This window comes from Atheta coriaria, unplaced genomic scaffold (assembly GCF_025399875.1).
Source record: "Atheta coriaria isolate IRGN ID8LTWV9N9 unplaced genomic scaffold, Caltech_Dcor_3.1 hic_scaffold_6_pilon, whole genome shotgun sequence".
NCBI lineage: Eukaryota > Metazoa > Arthropoda > Insecta > Coleoptera > Staphylinidae > Dalotia > Dalotia coriaria.
The window spans coordinates 6,420,734-6,440,091 of NW_027045448.1; the positions used below are offsets into that span (position 1 = coordinate 6,420,734).

At 40.9% G+C, this 19,358-nt stretch overlaps 1 protein-coding gene across 1 annotated transcript in view; it reads right to left on the minus strand.

Moving 5' to 3' along the window:
- LOC135793782 (cell adhesion molecule Dscam2-like) overlaps window positions 1–18,561 on the minus strand; it is a 43,431-nt gene extending 24,870 nt beyond the window's left edge. The window contains 1 exon segment of the mRNA XM_065304865.1: window positions 18,067–18,561. Within this exon segment, the coding sequence (XP_065160937.1) occupies window positions 18,067–18,136 (70 nt within the window). The 5' untranslated portion in view covers window positions 18,137–18,561.
- Between the last annotated feature and the right edge of the window lie 797 nt (window positions 18,562–19,358).

Consider the following 19,358-nt stretch of genomic DNA (forward strand, 5'->3'; position numbering starts at 1 on the left):
AGGAGAAAGGCGGTGTAGAAACAGTCCGAAAATTGTAAAAATCATGTAATCAACAAAGGTTGCACTTCAAACAACAAACAATACAAATTAATAAACTCCAGAGGTAATATTTGTTGTTTAAATTTAAATTAAATTTATTTTTTCCCCAAAAGTAGCCAAATATTTTGTTTTTTGTTTAATTTTTGATTTTTTTTGTTAAATAATTGATAAAGTAATGATTTTTTCTTTTTTGGCAGATTTTTGCGCGTATCAGTTACTTTTTTCCGTGTGCTTTTACTCAAAGTATATTCTCCCTTCGAAGCGAACGAGTATATAAATCAGGAACTTTATAGAATGTGCATTATCCTTCATCTTCATTCGGGAAAACTGAAAGCTGCTACCCTTTTTCAGACGCCGCCGCGTTGCTCGGCTGGCGTCCTCACACGAGGGAATACAAAAACATATCGGATTAGAGAGTTGGTTCTCACGCTCACGTCGGAGGTTTATCATATCAACGCGTTTGCAAAATTTGTTCGCTACTTTTTCGGACTGCGATAGATACCGCTTACAGTTTAGGAAACATGTCAAAAAAAGACAATCATATTAATTACATCTATATTAAAATTTAGAGAATGGAAAAGAAAAAAACTGTCAAACATATCAATTTCTTGATACAAATATAACAAAACACCATATTTGACAAGCTCATAACTCAAGGATCTCTAGCAGACATCATCCTAATTAGAAACTTTATCATCCTCATTCATTATTCAAAACGTGACGTGTTTTATTGGACTGCGAACTCCCCGCATCGTGCCTCTTCAACTGGTATCATCCAACCCCTTTCTGCTGCTTTCTGGGTCTTGGTTTCTCATCCGAGTTTTTGCACGCGCCAACTCGCAAATATTATTTTTTCCCCAGCGCGCATATATTTGCTCTCGTTCGCACGCTAGATGCGTGCAATTTGTACAAGCAATGAGATTGGAATACATCATCCACCGGGTGATCTCTCAAGTATTCCGGGAGTGTACCTGCGCGCTTTTTTGAGCGATGCCGAACGTAGTGGCGTGGGCCCGGTCGTATAAAAGTCATATAGGCCGAAGTGTACATTGAAAGAGGTATATATGAGGTTGTTGGATGGAGACGTACTGCGACGCAAGCAGTCGCAGTGAAGGAATGATTTCCCAGGGAGGGCGTCTCCTCTGCAGACACCTGGCTCGCCCGAGGTGAGAACCGACGAGCGGCGTTCGATATCTCTTAGCGTACTCACCTATACATCTGACATCTGTCAATTATGTTTGTATATGGGAAAGAAATTGACGCGTCTACTTGAAAGAGACGACGGTGAAAGAGTCAAGTTAACAACTCTTTTAGAATTTTATATTAGATCAGTATTTGTGATTTCAGAAATTTGGAAAAAATGAAAAGTTATCCCAGAATTGTAGAAAAAAGGTTTCTAGGTCCCAAATTATGACCTTAGTTCATTGAGATAACAAGGAATTACCAAATATTATTCTAAAGTGGATCAAATTTAAGAAAAAGCTAAAATGCTTGCCAGAATTGTAGATAAAAGGTTTTTAGCTCCTAAATTATGACCTTAGTCCATTGAGATAACATAGAATTACCAAATATAATTCCAAACCGTGTAGGACCTATATAATTCAAATATTTTAGGATCTACGGAGAGATTTCTCTCAGTTTTCACATTTGGGAGTTTCATTATTATCACCCGCGTGTTTCTTGGTGACCGTAAAGCAGCGTTGACCGAAAAGTCCAAGGGGTCCATAGAGAGTCAGCAGGCGAGAGGAAAAACGAGGAACCAAAGTGGACAAACCTCTTATCGGGCGCACTTTGAAAACGTACACGTCCACGATGCTCGTGAGTACATAAAACCGAAACGGCCGAAAGCGGACGCCGCTTGCGATGGCCCAACCCCTGAAATCCCCACGTATCAAACGTGTCCTCGGCGAATATTGCCGTTACAGAGAGCATCGAATGTTCCGCACCAGCACCCGGCGAAACCGCGTGGTGAATCAGCACCGTGCACACATCCCTGTTTTACGACCTCGCAAGTTAGCAAGTATCGATATCATATTACTGCGAGGTGAAGCAGTGATAACGCAATATCGCAAGCGCGCGCGCATCATCATTAACTCTAATCTTCACTTGTTTGCTAACTGCCAACCAGCAAGTGGATACTCCACACATTGGTACTAAAAAGATATGAGACGAGAAACTAGATATTCGCGTTCAAAAGCGATAACTACGCGAAAATTATTGCCGCAAATATAAATAGAAATGTTTGTATGTCACAAACACACACTGGTTAACCACATTAGCCACCACTCCACCTGACCTACATGGCTTTATATTTTATGACAATACCTTTTACTGCCCTCTGTCCGGCAGATAAAATCCAGAATGCATAAACGACCTAGTTATATCTATCAAAACGAACAAACCGTTTTTGCTGCGTGTATATTTGTAACAATTTCCATTTTAAAATTCAAATTTACAGCGCTGGACGAGGGGCGCATTCGGAATATTCCCACAGGACCAACACGGCGCGGTTTTTCAATTTTGGATTTGTTATTTGAGGAAATTGACGCAATTCCGTCGGCATGACGGTGCGGCGAACCTAGTTAGCTGACCGCACACTGAAAACTCAATTCCGACCTCATCTCATCACATCTCTGAGCTGGTGCCTGCCGCCTCTGGCTCGACCAACGAGAATATCAGGCTTAGAATCAAGCTGCAACCAGTCGGCAGCAACTCATTTTTATTTCAATTTTCGGACACTCGACGTCATCACGTTATGGCTACCCGCGTCCAACGAAGCAGACTTTTCGCTACGTGTATCAAAACGTAAAATTTTAAGAAAAATTGTATAAAGTATTAAATTTCATAATATTCCATAAAGTTATTATGAGTCTAGACACTTGATCAGTTTAAGCCATCAATGGGGCGACAAAGATCCCGTTGGTTTATAAGGATGTCCTTTAGGGACTTGTAATTTAATCCTATTTGGGATGAAAGGTCCTGTAACCTGTATTAGAGAGTCTAGAGTAAATAAAAACAAAAATTTTATGACCCTCTTGAGACTTCTCCTAAAAAATTTTTAGATCTATGTATGTTGAGTTACTTTCCAATCAAATTCCGAACAAACAATGTGTGAGCATGAAGTGAGAATTTAAAATAGTTCATTAATTTAAAGTCGTAATTGACAAAGTTAATACGCCTGCGAAGCCAAGCGGAGCGAGCGGAACACGCGGTCGGAAAGTTCTCTCGCCGCTGGTGGAAGTCTCTTTGGATTTCGACGCGGCGTGCTGAAAACCAAAGGACCAAGAAGACTGAACCAGAGTCCGAGCTTTGCGCTGTTTAGCTTCTATTTGGATACAAGATGAAAGTTTTGCCAGGGCAAAATGTGCGAATCACTTGCGCCGCGCACTTTGTGCGCCCTAATTTCACTCCGGCGTGTTTCCATTTAACCATTTCTAAACAGTCCGAACAATTTGCAATTTTCGCGCAAGAAATTAATTACATTTTACATTTGGTTCGTTTCTTTCGTTTGTTGAGACGACGGGATGAAATTGGATGAAAGACTTTATAATTAAGTGCTCTCTGGTTGCTTTCATCGCATCCTGTCAGGATCACTCCATTGATGATCCAGATGTAAACGACGCCCGAAAAAAAGTCATTAATAATTCGCAGAGAAAATTTTTGAGAATACTTGTACCTAGGTACAAGGGGTAAGTAATTCGTAAACCGGGTAGATGATTAATGTACCGATTGATTTTTGGGGTTTTGCGCTGGAATGCAGGAATACTGCTGCGCTGTGCTTTAATTACGACCATTAGTTACGCGCTTCGAAAGCTACATTGTGGGTGGGCCTGGTGGGTGTTTTGGTAGCAGTAATATAACGTAGCCAGATGATGAGTGATGACGTGCAATGCAATTTCCGTTTGCGTCCACAATGCGCGCCGTAGGCAAGGCAGGTCAGTGAAGAGCATCTTTCAGCCGCCATTGAAATATCTCCCAAATGCAGTCGACAGTCCCTCGAGTGCTCGTGACCACATTAATAATCATATTTCATTGTTGATGGTTAACTCTCAGTGAAGTACACTTTAAATTACTAGTGGTATAATAAACCAACAGAGACACAAACAGGAAAAGATTCTAGGTCATGGAATTTCAAATGTTTTACTTTTTAAAATATAAGTAATACAAATGCGACAAATATGACCATCAAACCTGATGGGCATCAACCTCAGATAGTAGATTTCTATATTGCCGCGTCATATCTGTCTGGCGGTAACTTAATGTCGGGTTTTCCAAGTGGCGGATAACATCTTAAACGCGCTTCGAGTGCTCGAGTGCAAAGCGATATCGCGCGCGCCCGCGAGAGAAACTTCCATTTCGTGCGCGAGTTGTGATATGCTTGATCGCATTCCGTCGCGCGCGCGCCTGATGTGAATGCGATGAGTGCGCCCGCTGAATGTTGTCGAAATTGCTTTCGAGTGCTTTCCGCGCGGCAGCTGCGGAATGATATTCTCTCTGTTGGGGGTGTGGGCGACGATTGTGATTTTCGATGCCTTATTCGCTTACTTCGCATACTTCAGGCGTGTTTCAAATTGTTCCAAATTGTGCGCATGCCGATCGCAAACTAGATTTCAAACAATTTTGTTTTGATTGATAGTTATTGAGCTAAATTTCAATGTCAATAGATTTTTATAGGGATAGCTTTATTTGCTACCTAAGATTACCTATAAATCAGTAGACTAACAAAGAATTCAGAATTCTAAAAATATATAGTTCCCCGGTAACAAAATAAAAATTTTGGTCAAAATTTCAAACTTATCCGATTTGAATAGAAACAACTGCTAAGGTTTCCATAGAATGTCTATAATTCAGTAGACTAACAAAAAATTTTATAATTTAAAAATATGTAGCGTCCCATGAAAAATCTCTACATTTTTCAACTCCTATCAATGAAAAATGCTGCTGCGACTTTGAACAAAATGAAAACGTATGCATTTTCCATTGTGGCATAATTTCATGGCTAAAGACTTAATCTCGCATATCGTAACACAACATTTTGCAACCCTCGGTTCAATGTACAGCATTCAATGGCAGTCGGATGGTTGAATGAAACCGAAGGGAAAAAATCATCGAATATTGCAAAATAATGAAAAATTGCATCGCTCGGCAGAAATTACCCATTCAGCGCGGAGCGTTCTAGGGGTGAGCGCGAAGTAATCGCCCCAAAGTACCTCGCGTTCGCACACCCCCAGCCTCCCCCGCGGTGAACGGCATCAGTGTATTGATGAAAGTGTAAAACACACATATACACAGCGCGGGCGCTCGCACTTGAGCGTGCATACAAAGCGCACGAAATGAAGAAAAAACCTTTTAAAATGCACGATAACGGGTCAATAAATCATTCAATTTGAGAGCGGCCGGCGCTCGCGCTTGTCTGAATGTCTGAGGAAGATTAATCGAGTGTATGTAGAATGCAACGGGGCCGGCGACAACCGCCTCCACGAGAGACCAATTCCGCATCCTGATTCCGAGTTCATTTCTCGCACTGCTGGGAATCATTTGCTACACCCAACTCGGTTATTTGCATATCTTTATTGCGTCTTTAGTCAATATTAATCCAGAGTTTTGGATTTATACGCTTTCGCTCGATTTGTACTGCGAGAAAGAAAAACATGTTGCTTTCTTTAAACGTATTTCCATTTGCAACAAGAGGAAAAGTAATTTTACATACAGAAAATATAGAAATTGCAGGTAAAAGTAGACGTAAAATACAAGTCAACAAATCGTATTCTACGAATTGGCAATTTTATTAAAATCGCGTTTTGATTTATTTGCATGCAATATGCGCGCTTGTAAATATGGAACGCAGGGAGAAAAAAATTAAATCACAAATCATCGATTGAATGGCGCTGAACATACTGTCGCGACGTTTCGAGCTTCGGCAAATGTCGACGCTTCGCGTTGACGCAGAGAAAAAAAAGAAACAAGGAAATGTAATTAGCAAGCGGATGAAAACGAGGAAAACTTTGACAAGCAATTTCTATACGAGTAAAGCATACACCTAAAACTTTAATCCAGAGCTTTGTACAAGATTACAGCACTCTGTAATTTTGGTTTTAAAAAAATTGCTTTCAAGATGTGAGCAATCTCGGTAACTATCTGGAAAGTTGTGTAAATTGTGAAGTGAATTTCAAATCGTGTAGCAAAATCAGTGCGACGAATCGTTTGTGCTGGAATAGTGGCTGTCGTTTGCAGTGTAATTTCCGTTCTGTGACGGGTCTCCTTTCTGATTTCGGGTGCTCCACTCATAACTCTGGGTATTTCTAAGCGAGAGGAGCGCACGTCGCACGTCGGCCAGGTTTTCCATGCGGACGCCATTTCGGGTCGTTTTCTTTGGATGCCGAACAACCTGATGGGACTGATGGCATTTTGCGCGCATATCTAGATGATATCGGGAAAACGGCTGCAGTAGCAAGCACCCGCTCCTCGTTAGAATTAATCGCATGGAAAACAACTTGCAATCTCATTTTCAACAGCTTCTAAATTGCCATTGTTCTTTGTTTCACCTACTTGCACAAACAAATTACTATTTTGTCAAAATCTTCAATTGAAGCAATCATTTTGCAAGAGCTAACTAGGTTTCCATACAAAATACCAAAAATTTCAAAATGAAGATATTTTAATGGGACAAACTTTTCTAAACTCCAGAAAAGGTCTATAATTCACCCCGCTAACAAGGAATATTTTATTTTTAAAAATAAGTCCTCCCAGGTGAAAAATAATTCTTCCTTCCATTCTGCACCTAATTGGTTTGTTTTAAAGCATTGTCATTCTGCAGTTGCAACCAAAGTCGTTCGCCGGCGTGTGCCATTTAGTTTATTTCTTTATTTATGATTTTCGAAGAAAAAGTCCGCAATAAATGAGCGCCGTTCTTCTTTGTGGCACTGTGAACCATCGAAGTGGGAATAGAAGAAGCAAGTGTTTGCACTGCGCAAATTTTTATGAATGTCGTAAATACACGCGGCTAGTGGCACTCGCACGCCGCGCGCAAATGCACAAGGGAACTTATTAACGTTTAAGATAAAATGGGAAGCTAACCGAGGGCGGCGGAATGCGCAAGAAGACACCGGCGAAGCGCAAGAAAACGAAAACGACGGCGCGTTTAATGAGCGTTATAAACGCTCGGTTGGTACAAATTTAATGCGGCGTGAAAATTCTACCGACGCACATCCTGCAAAGCAAGATCGACACAGCAAATTTGCCGCGAATGGATTTTTTAATTAACAAGTAAACCAAACCTTAATGAAATCCATTCGAAATTAAAACTAGACCCGAATCAAGAGTTATTGTGTTGCTACAAAAGATTTTAGTGTTTTCCAGGGCATAAATTGCTTTTTTTGTTGTTGTAGTTGAAGATTATTTTCGTGGTTTTGTTGTGCGTCCAATTTTATGCGTATTACATTTTACCCTCGGGGCGAAACGGCCGAAATCAATCTGCTGTGAACGGCGGCCATTTTGTTATGACAAAACCTATTACCTGAACATACAAGCCGCAATTCACAACGGAAAATAAAGAAAAATCGTATAGCTGTGAAGAATTAAACGAATATGTGGCTGTGTATTGCATGATTTCATGTTATGTTACACGTCGTCGTTGCGCGTTGCGCAGTGATGAGTTGTGAGGGAACGAGCTTTAATTATGTCTGCCTATTGTGGCGTTCGTGCCGAAAGCTCGTTATCTGTCCTGCAAGCGCCGACATACGCCGAATGCTGCTCGGCATCCTCCGCCGATGTGTGTATACTATACGGAAAACAATATACAAATGTACAAGCTGTAGAATTCTCGGTGTAGCTCGTCTGGTGCGGAGCGTCATCCAGGACAATGGGCATTGTGCGCCGACGAGTTCCGTGCAAAAGTGGCCATTGTCTTCGGCGCTCCACCACCATCTGCGAGTTTGTTCCTGCTTCCGAGGGTGGGTTTGCTTCGTTGTGCGCACGTCGTCCGCACACGGTCAGCATCCTTTCGAGTGCCCCGCAGACGCTAGTCACACATATGTAGGCAACTCAATATACCATTCACAACTCAGCGCTAGCTCGTCTGCGCATAAGCCATGCCGTTTTTTAACCGGCACCCGTGCTCGAACATCTCTAAAGCCATTTACTAAAACTAAAGAGCGCCCCTTTTTAGCCGTCGGGGCAAGAACCACTCGAGAGAGCAAACCCTTGCTGCCATTACCATTAGACGAATGAATCTGGTGGTAATCTGCGTGTGCCGTTGTGTTTAGCGTTTTAGTGGAGTAGTTGAACGAATAAGAAGAGGGTGCTACTTCTTTGATTGATATTTTTCGAGTACATGAATAACAATTACGCACTGAATGCACGCAGCAAACAATGAATTAATTATTGTGCACTCAAACAAATGTTTGAAATGTTTGCAAATCACAATAGGAGATGCTTCAAATACAGGTTTTTAGCTTTATTGAATTTCTGGAAAAGTACACCAGCTATTTTCGCGCAGCAAACGACAATATATGAAACGCAACACAATGTGCAATATTTTTTGTCCAATCAAGCGTCTCATTCTGCGCTCGCTAGCGTATGGCATACAATATTTTCGTCGCAGCAAAAATGCCAGCGTCGACAATTTGCTATTCTTCCTGGCTGTCGTGACAACGCGCGCAACGAAAGAAGTGCTCGAACAGCTCGAAGAACGTTACCATGACGCTCGACGGTGTCGTCAAGAGGGCGCAAATGTAATTTTATGGCTTTCAACATTATACAAGCAGCGTTTTTCTTTTCTTTCTTGTGGCGTCTTTTTTTCCGACTGTTGGTTTCTTCCTGCTTGCTTGCCCTGCATCTCAATTTTTTTACACTTTTCTTCTTATTACGACCGTTTGAAATCAATTTTCATCGGTGATTTCGGATTCACAGCGGCAAATTCAATTTGCATTCGGAATTATCCTTGAGTATTCCCTGGGAGTTGTGATTTTATTCATTAAAAACACAGATTCACTAATTAAACCTTCGCGGTCGCGATTAATGTATCAAAATAAATCAGAGGACCCAAAAAAATCCAACAGTCACATCATAAATTTTCTTTTTTCTCATTTTCTTCTACATCACTTGATGCGGACGTGTGTGCGGTTAGAAAACCAAAGCCCGGCGCCGAGATTCGCTCGCGGTGCACGTAGTTTGACGAATATTAGGTTAGAAATATGATGAAGAAGATCCGAGTGTGAGGCGAATGAAAGTTGGGCCGCACGACGAGCAAACGGAAATAAGCCAAACAAAAAAGTCATTAAAGACGCACAAAGCACACCCTGCCAGAACTAACGCAGGCGGGGAAAAATTCGAGGAAAAGCTCAGAAAGCGACACGACAACGACACCGACACCGACGTAAAACCCGTCCGAAAGATTGGATATTAATCTATGCTGTCAATGGAGGAGTACGATCGCATTTCGGATTCCTGAAGTGTGTTCACAAGTAGATATCGAATCGAATCGAAATCGAACTAGCAGTAGCTTCAAAACCACCTCAAAATGGATTTCTAGGTTATTGTTAGTTAGGCAGCCATTGTCACTGAATAAGAAACCAGTAGATGGCATCACTAGTCATCATCAAAATTCTATATGAGGGTATTAAATTCCAACTGCGTAAACAAACAAACAAAACGCGAACATACCGACGGAGGGGTGCTGGTGTTCCGGCAGTTTTCGTCTGTTTGCCTACCGCTGAGATTGCGCCATTGTGCTGAGCTCGCGCGCCTGGGTCCATTTGCATTGCTTTATCAAGCACGCGGGGGCGTTGCTACGTACACCGCCACCGCATGCCAACCACGTACTTCTTTCCATTCAAACACTTTCCGAGTAAAACGTGCGCGCAACGTATGCGAACACAATGCTTCACTTTCATACTATATATAGGCACTACGACTGTCATCACCGCGTATTTTATATAAATATTTCAATAAAAAATATTGTAAATTATATTTTGGCACGCTGCCGAAACCAAACAAATTTTCATCAATTTCCCCCCGATGCAGTTCGATGTCATCGACGGTTAGTGAATTGAAAATTGTTAAAATTTAACATCGGACGTCCCTCGAGCGCGTCGCACCACTAATGGGGTTATCTTGTTACAGCATTTTTATTGCGCACATAATTTTCAGCATTTATCCGCACCGCATGCATACAGCGAGCAGCATGTGAGTGTGTAAATACAAGTACGGTCTATTCAAACTGGCCCCATCGTCGCAAATAGAATATATAACTTTGCTACATTTACGCAGTGGGTTCTGCAGTCCACATACGAAATTATTATCACTGTGGCGATAAAACTTTCGCATAAATGCCGCTGTCAGTGGCGCAGAGAACTTGCAAGTTCTCGGCCGCGCATTTCGTACAATTTGTTCTGTACGCGCATAGCGGTAAATTTTCCGCCGCAGCGCTATCGACTCGCCTTCATAACTTCATATATTGATAGTTATGATTGCAGGTTATGTTACGATCTGACGTCGCAGCCGGGCGATGTCATTAAATTGAATTATGTGCGCAAATTTATCGTTTACGTTTATTCGACTGCTTATATTACTTAAACGCACAAAACGATTTTTCAATCGGGTTTAATTTGTAGTTGAACATGTCTATGCCAGTTGATGATAGATGTCGCTAGTTCAACTAAATCGATTTGTGTACTTTTCGACTGCGTGAAGACTAAAGAAGTTTAAATCTGTTTGGATAGCGTCTCGTGCTTACCTTCATCGAATTTCAGTTGTTTGCCGGCGACGATATATCAAACGTGACTGTTTCGTAATGCGAGCACAAAAGGCGATTGCGATTGCGGAACTTCGACGTGCCGCCTGTGATTAATTGTTCGCGGCAGACGAACCGTCATAGCAAAAAACAGAGGACAAAGGCGACGATGGATGATAGAAATTCTTCAGGGCGATTCGACGATTACTTCGATTATTCAATTAAATCATCGAGCAAGTCAATAAAACTATTTGTCGACAAATCAAACCTCATTTTTCTCCTCTTAATTTTAAATTTTTTGTGTTTTTCTTTTGATATATGAAACATATTTTCATCGCATGTAATCTGCGAAAAACACGCGCATGCTTAAATAATTCATCTGCGAGAACCTCGTGGGAAATTGATTCGTAGATGTTGGCTGAGATTATAACACGCATTCGCAAAGAGATTTTAAACGACGCCTTGAGATCCTCGGCATGCCTTGCTTTTTCATCTCTTTCGCGGCGTACGCGCTGAAGCGTAAGGATGCCGAGGTCCCTTTATGATTTTTTCCCAACAAAATGACGGCGTCAATTTTCGTTGTCGTGATTTGATGAACCCTAATCCGTTTTCGAGTGGTGTACTCGTGAGCGGTTTTAATAACCGCGACATCTGGATGTGCCACCGCTGTTCCTTCGTTGTCGTTAATGTTCCCGAGCGCACTCGATTTGTCGTAAACCACTGGCCGAGCAAAGGCGTTGAGCTCAACTTACAGCGCTGCCAAATCGGCTTAAAATCGTTAATTACACCTCGAGAATGTTCGTTACCATTTTAGATACGTGCATTATCCAACGATTATTGCTTTTCCTGCCTTGACTAACAAAATTACTACTGATATAACTCATAACTACGCTTTACAAACGTCTTAAAATATTTTTATCACGGAAACTGTCAAATAGCTGTGTTTTTTATAGTAATTAACTTAGAAATTGATTAATATATGGCGTATTAATATATGGTTATACATAGATATTTTTCTAACCTTGTTGATAATTGAAAACGTGTTTAGATTGCATAACTAAAAAGTTTGTAGCAATGTTTGCGCGTTAAAAGTAAAGTTCGTGCTTTTTCGCGATTTTTGCGCGCTCGTGCACAACAGGAAAGGATTGCATTAATAGTGTAAACAAACAGGAGGATGGCGTGCGAGAAGAAAGGCGGATGTGCACACACGTAGCGCAGATCTCCGGCCGCAACTTTATAATCCAATTTAAACAACACGCATATTAAACACGCGACGCTCCGCGTGTGTACATACGGTTCGTCGACGGAGGCGGAGGCCGAGCATAACGTAATGGAATATTCATAGGGCGCGAGCTTCGGTGGCGTAGGTGTCAGAGGATCAACTAAGAAGCGACGTCTTTTCACTATGCAGGCATGCAGTAAATTCACCAAGACTTTTGGCAACTAACAAAAAACATTCAACTATGCCTCGCGTCACTTTACTTAAAAATTTCTAGATGGCTTTGGATGTCAATTAAAATGGCTTCCGTCTAAAGTTGCCAGGGTGCAATTGCAATTAACTTTTCAGCGTTCAAACTCAAATTACAACTTTGCTTGCAGGCAGAGTTTGACAAGTTAAAATGTGTCGCCGTAATCGTCGGTCTTGGCTAAATGACTTTCCGTTTCTTTGATGCTGATTCTCCGTCTTAAAATTGCAGTTAAAGTCAAACTAGCACCCGATGGGTGCCGGTGTCTATGAATTGGCGAATTTCCGTCGTGGATCTGCTTGTGCTTGTCTCAGACTCTTCACTTATGTTGCCATCTCGGCGTGAATTATAAATTAAGACATTCCGCGACACACGCGGCACGCTGGGATGCAATAGAGACAGGGGCACACGAGGCGGACTTTCGAGAAATGCCAATTTAGCTCTGGCAGGAAAAGCCGGGCGTCGCGACGCAAAACGCGCGTTATTACCGCGCGCGTTACCGTAGCGACACGAAGATGAGAAGTAACGAGGACGTTAACGTCGCCGTCGCTGCATCCACCGCCATACACCGCCCACGTCCGCCTCCAGCAACCGGCGGCTCAATTAATTGTGGATTACCGAATGCAATTTTCAAGATGTACGATTTTCCACGACGTTTTTTTTTCTAGTACCTTCTGCGCTTAATAACAAGTTTATGTTTATATTTTATCTTAAAGTTGAATAATTTCTATGTTTATTATAAAACTACGGATAAATCCCAACTAATTTCATTATTGTTTGTGGTGTAATTTAAGATTTAATTTCATTTCAAAGTTTTTTGTTTGAATTTAGTTTCTGGAGCATATGTGCATATAGTCCACTTTCAAAAAGAACAAATTATGTCTCGACCTGTGTGATTTATTCGCGCGCATGAAATTTACAACATTTAATTAACTTTTGTGCCCTCGGCGGGCGAAAAATTGCGTTTGCATCATTGCACTTTACGCGCGGTCCACACACCTCAATCTACAGGCGTAGATGTTAGCAAACTACAAACCGCTTTTCCGGTTGCGCACTCAAACACGCATAATATACTCGGAAATTTCGAATTTTCATTGCACAGAGAATATTAAATGCGTTGCAATGTTGCTCGGCTAGTCGAAAACACAAGCCTCGCGCAGGCACATGTTTTACTGCTAATTATAAACTAAATTATGAACGCGACACACATCAAATTGCATAATATTCGAGAAAGCGAGCGCGCGCGTACCACAACCTCGCGAATAAAATCCCACCGCCCACCGGCGCGACCCAATTTCATGCGTCGGAGATTATTTATTCATTTGCGCCACGTTAATCATAATGGAATATTTAATAACCATTGCAATTATTTACACTTTAATTCGGAATTATTCAGAGTGGAATCAGTTCACGTTAAAAATGCACAAGAAACACTTCATTACACATGTATCTACATGATCTCAACTATATATGAAAATCATAAATGAGGTTAGAATTTAGAAAACAATGTCATATGTTTACTTTTAATTAAACTACAATAAACTAATTAATTTTATTGTTGGAAGTGGTTTGGCGGGATTCGAAGCGTATGCGAATGTGTAAATTAAAGTTAATTAATTTGTGAATAAAGTTTCCACTTGCCGAAGAAGACTTTGAATTCCTGCGCTGGGCGATGCACGCCAAGTTGCTAGCGCGCAATTCAGCGGGATAAATGTGTAATCCGGTTATGCCATTTCGTTTTGAAACTTGCTCAGTTGCGCCCAGTAGTACTTGTATAATTCGCACATATCCACCGAGGGGTGTGCGCTGATATGCACATTCAAATGTTCGTTGTCGTAGGTAAGTTTTAAAACGAGGTCGTTAAACGCGTCTCTTGTCTGTTCAAATCGGCAAGGATAACGAAAACCAGTGAAATAAAAATAGTAATAAAAGGATTGTACAAAATTATTCGATTGTGAAAAATTGTTTTTTGAGTAATTAAAATGATTTTAAAATAAAAAAATGTAAAAATTTAAATAAAAGTCATTTTAACTCCGAAATAATACAAAATACTAAATAATTTTAATTTTATCGAGTAAATAATGTAGAAAACTATAAAATTAATTTTATAAAATGCAAAATAAAGTTTAAATTGATTTTTAAATGATTTAAACGCAAATAAATTTATTTTAATGCTAAATATTTTTGACAGAGTAAATTTTACTGCGCAGTAAATAATTTATTAAATAAAAATTTTATCCTCCCTAAACATTTGTATTTTCTTTTCGCGTTTTCTTGTTTAAATTTGAAGATAAACCAACCGAAATGACACACCGTGTTTCTCCGTTTGTTCAACCCCATAAGTGAAACTTTCCAAACTCGCCAAACAGAAACAAAACTCCCAGCTTTACCTCTTTTGTAATTGTTTATGAAGATTCTTCTCTTGTTCTCGTGTTCAGCTGGTGTTTCGCTCGCCCACGACTTTTTCCAACAACGCGAAATTATGAAAAATGCATCGTAACCATTTTTTTGCCCCACGCTCCACGGTTTTATTCTATTTTTACACGGCGAAAGTAAAAACAATAAAACCTCATATATACGTTCCTCTCGTTTGTTCAAGATTTTTACGCGTTTCAAGTCGCAATGAAAATTAGAATTTAATAACGCAACAATTTTCGAAATAGTTTTACGATTCGCGAATAGTTTCTCGCAGTTGTCGGTTCGCGCGCACGTGATAAAAGCGACGCAAGCAGGAAAACAGGAAGGAAGGCATCGCGCGCATTAAGTATTAAAGCTCGGCCGCGTTGTGTTTCGACTGCGCCTGTAAATGTGTTCATTTCGAGGCGCACAGGATGCCGCTCTCCGCGCCGATCGGTATAGTCCTAGGCTGAGTCCTACCTGCGCATTAATTTCGAATGAGGTTGGTGCGCGCGGTGTGACTGTATACGGCGTGGTGTTGTTTCCGGGCGGGTCAAGCGTTGAATACAAAAACGGGAATTAAACATTTTAGGAGTTTTCGGAGGCCCGAACACACGGCGGCGAGCAAAACAAACGAAAAATGCATGAGAACCGTGCTTACGACCGGACAATTCACGCTGAAATATTAAACTCGCAATTGTGCACGTCCCAAGCTTAAAAACTATCAAATTTAACGACGCAATTTGTAAATTATTTTATTTTTAATTACTTTCTTATAAATAAATTGCGTAGAAATTGCAATACTTTTTTTTTAATTTTGTTTTTGTGAGTAATTTATACATTAAACAAAAAAAAAGAGCTTACGCATAGAGAATATTTTTCTGCAAACACAAAGGACATGCTCAAGGATAACGCCGCGCGTTTCGCGAAATTACTCCCATTAATTATTTGCGTTCGCTTAAATAATAAATCATTGGCAAGCCGAGGGGTGCGCTTTGCCAGCGCGTTAATTACTTGAGACAAAATACTTATTACAACTTATTACGATAATGATTGCGGAGAATGTGCGCGCTATAAAATTTCATGTGCGGATTAATGCAACATATTAAAAATTTCGTGCCATGTTGGCTGCCTATTATTTACGCAATGTCAAAATTTAATCATCTCGAATCTGTGCCAAAAATCAATGGCGTTAATTTCCGGCCGCGCAATTTGTACGCGCGTATCAACCCCGACCATACCAAATCTATCAAATGCTCTCCTACCCCAACCGTGTGACGTGTTTTTGTGTGTCTGTGTTGTGTGCAGCGCGCTGCGGGCGGTACACGACCGCCCCTCGTTTCGCGTCCTACTAACACATTAACACATTCCGCGTTGAGGCGCCCGTAATAGTAATAACGCTGGGGTTGCACTACCCCTCTGGTATTATTTACACAGGCGGCGAATGTAGGTCTATATTACGATTCGTCCAATTCGGGTTGCAGCAGTCTCAGGTGTATGTATGCTGATTTGCAGCAACCAAATATACATCAACCGAATAAAGTACAGTGTAGGCAACACACTTGATACCAGTAGCCGTTTGGCATTCAATCAAATGCCTCATATTCGATGAATTTGCAATAAAATTGCGAGTACAAAGCTGTGTTACCGTCAAAATATCCAAAAATAATAAATCCAGAAGCAAAACGTAAACGCGATGTTTGAATGATTTTGATTTGTGCATTGCACACATTCCCTTGTTGTTTTTATTCCGCGAATCTCAGCCAATAACGCAATGCAAATTGCAAAATTTGCAAAGCGCTTGTCAAAACGTTTCGAAACGCATTTCCGTGTAAACATTTCTATTCGCAGGGTGCGCGCCTCAATCGCGCAAATTCAAAATGTCGAAACGCATCAATAGGTGCGCGAATTGGCGCGCCTCAAAAACGACGTCACTATTGAAACGTCCGCGAAACTGCATCAACCAACGCACGCGAAGCAGGAAGCAAAATTCAATTTTCATATTTCGCTCCGGGAATATTTCCAGAGCACGCGCGCGCGCCTGTTTGATGTTCGCTTGTGATGAAAACATCTTCGTGCACATGCATTCAACATCGCAACGTTGCAACGCCGCAGTGTGAGTGTGGCTCGGCTACACGCTGAGCTTTGTTGCACTGTGGGTTGCCTGCCGTTGGGGAGTGATGCAAACCCTTTACATTACTTAAAAATCTCATGTCACGACTGTTTTACTTCATACAGCATGAAAACATGTACAAAGCAAGTGCATCGCTCCCAACTACGTATAAATCTACATCATCACCACACACACTGTATGTTATATGCAAAGCATAGGATATGCTCATAGTCGTAGGTAAATCCGACAAACGTAGCTTCACTTCACTTCTACGCTTTCCACGTTTCTTTTTTCGCACATGCACAGCGGTTTTAATTTATGCCCGAGCTGTTTTTCCGTGCTTCACACAACTCTGCTTCACTCCAACGCACCGAATGCAAAAAATGAAAAAAATACGATTCGCTCGGTTTGCGCATTGAATAATGTAAAGCGTAGTTTAATTATTACTCAAACAAGCGTTTATGCACACGAAATGCATGTTCGACTTTAGTTTCCCCGCTTGCGTTTTATTTTTCTACTTTACATCCCACCATTTCCACCAAAACAAACAAAAAGCATCCGAGCAACGAGAAGAAAAAAAATTCTCCACCAGCTTAGAAGCGAAACTTTTTTACGATCGCCGGTTTTATTTATGCAAGCAACCCGCGGCACCCGGTGTGTTACCTGTTGTTGTGGCTCGCGTTATTGAGTAATAAAATTGTGCATATTTAATTAAAATTTTACGCGCACGGATCGTGCAATTAAAGTCTCGCTGCAAGCGCTCAATTAAAAGTGCAACGCGAGAAGGCGATTATGAAAAGTTTACATCGCATTCAATACTTGTCATATATTCCACACAGGAAACCAACCTAACCTTAAATAAGTTAAGTTAGGTTAACCCAATTAAAAGTGTTTCTAAAGCCGAAAATAGTCAAAGTTCCAATGCGAATTACAAACGTCAATTAGCGAAGGTATTTAAAAGTTTGCAAAGTAGTTTGACATTAACAATGGCCACCGAATAAAGTTAGCCGCGCACTGCAATTAGAAAACTTTTACGTGTGCGCATGCATGTCAAGCTTTTCCGGTTTTTCGGTGCGCAATATTAAGTTAGAACTCAAATTTTGACTGACGCACACTGAATAAACATAGTCGGAAGATTGAAGAGGGGAAAAAACTTCATAAATTTCGTTTTCATTTTGTACCTGCGCGTTTTATGCGCTCGGGGTTTCATAATACAAAAAAAAACGTACGTAATTGACACGGGAACATGTTACGCGCAAAATTATATAGATTAAACTTTTATATCGTGTGTAATAAAGGCGTTTTAATAAGAATTGTACCTGTTAAAGCTCCAAAAACGGCAACAATCAACACTAACATATTTCCTCCAATTGTCTTTTTCTCTCGCATCCTGTCAACACGCACGATATCCACGTTTCAGTCTAATAAACCATTTGAATCAATTGCAAAACTTTAACGACTATTAAATTCAAATATTATAGCATATTTTCTCATTACGTTTGTATTAATCCCCTGCAATTTATTTACCGCTTCGCACGCTTCTTTGTTTATTGTTTCTTGCTTTTGATTATTATGACGATTTGTTTATGTACGCAGCACAATAGAATAGATTTATGAAATGAAAAATTGTTTGGCGTGTGCAAAGTTTTGTTGCTGTATGTAAATTAATTTCGGTTGCGACGGGCGGCGCGCGACTTTGCCATCGTTGCGTCTCGCAGCCCTGCTCACCACACTAGGGGGGCGGGTTTGAAATGGTGCGCGCGATCGTGCGTCCGAACCTCGCCGCTGCCGCCGCCACACTGGACGCCGCCACCCGTCAGCGTCCCGACGCTGGACCGACGCGCGCGCGCGCGTACTACTACTGCCTACTATACTATCGCAAGCGGCGGGGTTGCGAAGCGGGAAGGGTTGAACACCGCGAGCGACTGACGTGGGGTGAGTGTCGCGCGTTCATTGTTTCGCGCCTGCGAAGGTCGGAAACTTATCTCGCACGCAAAGTTGCAACTTATAGCTTCAATTTGGTTACCCGTAGGTTAGGTAAGGTTATGTTTGTTTGTAAAGTATTACAATACTCATTTAGATGCGAAAAATTTGCAATAATGCAAATGCATAGACAGGTTAATGTTGAAGAATTGTGCAGGGTGTTAGTAAACAATAGATGATAAAAGACAACATGAAATCAATTGATTTCAAATAAGGTTTAGACTTATGGGCTTACTTTGTCTGCACAAATCTGCAAACTGCAACAAATTGGCTCAAATTAATCGGATTATTTGGTCGTCAATGCGTTGTCGTTTTTTCTTCCAACATTTCGCTTGGTGAATAGCTTCCACTTCTTTCTATCTTCTTCATTTTCTTCATTGTAGCTGAATTTAACGTTTTAGCTGTGCAGTTGATGAAGAGTGTGTGTCATATTGTATGGAATGTGTGCTTTGCACTATTTTAACCTAGAAATGTAAAGAAATTAATATCAAAATCAAAATTTTTACTTGTTTACTGCTTTTCGGCCTATAAACGATGCACTATTGCCCGAATAATCGATGATAATTAAAAAAAAACAATAAAACACTTATTAAATCACACGTAGTTATTCTTTACTATAAGCATAACG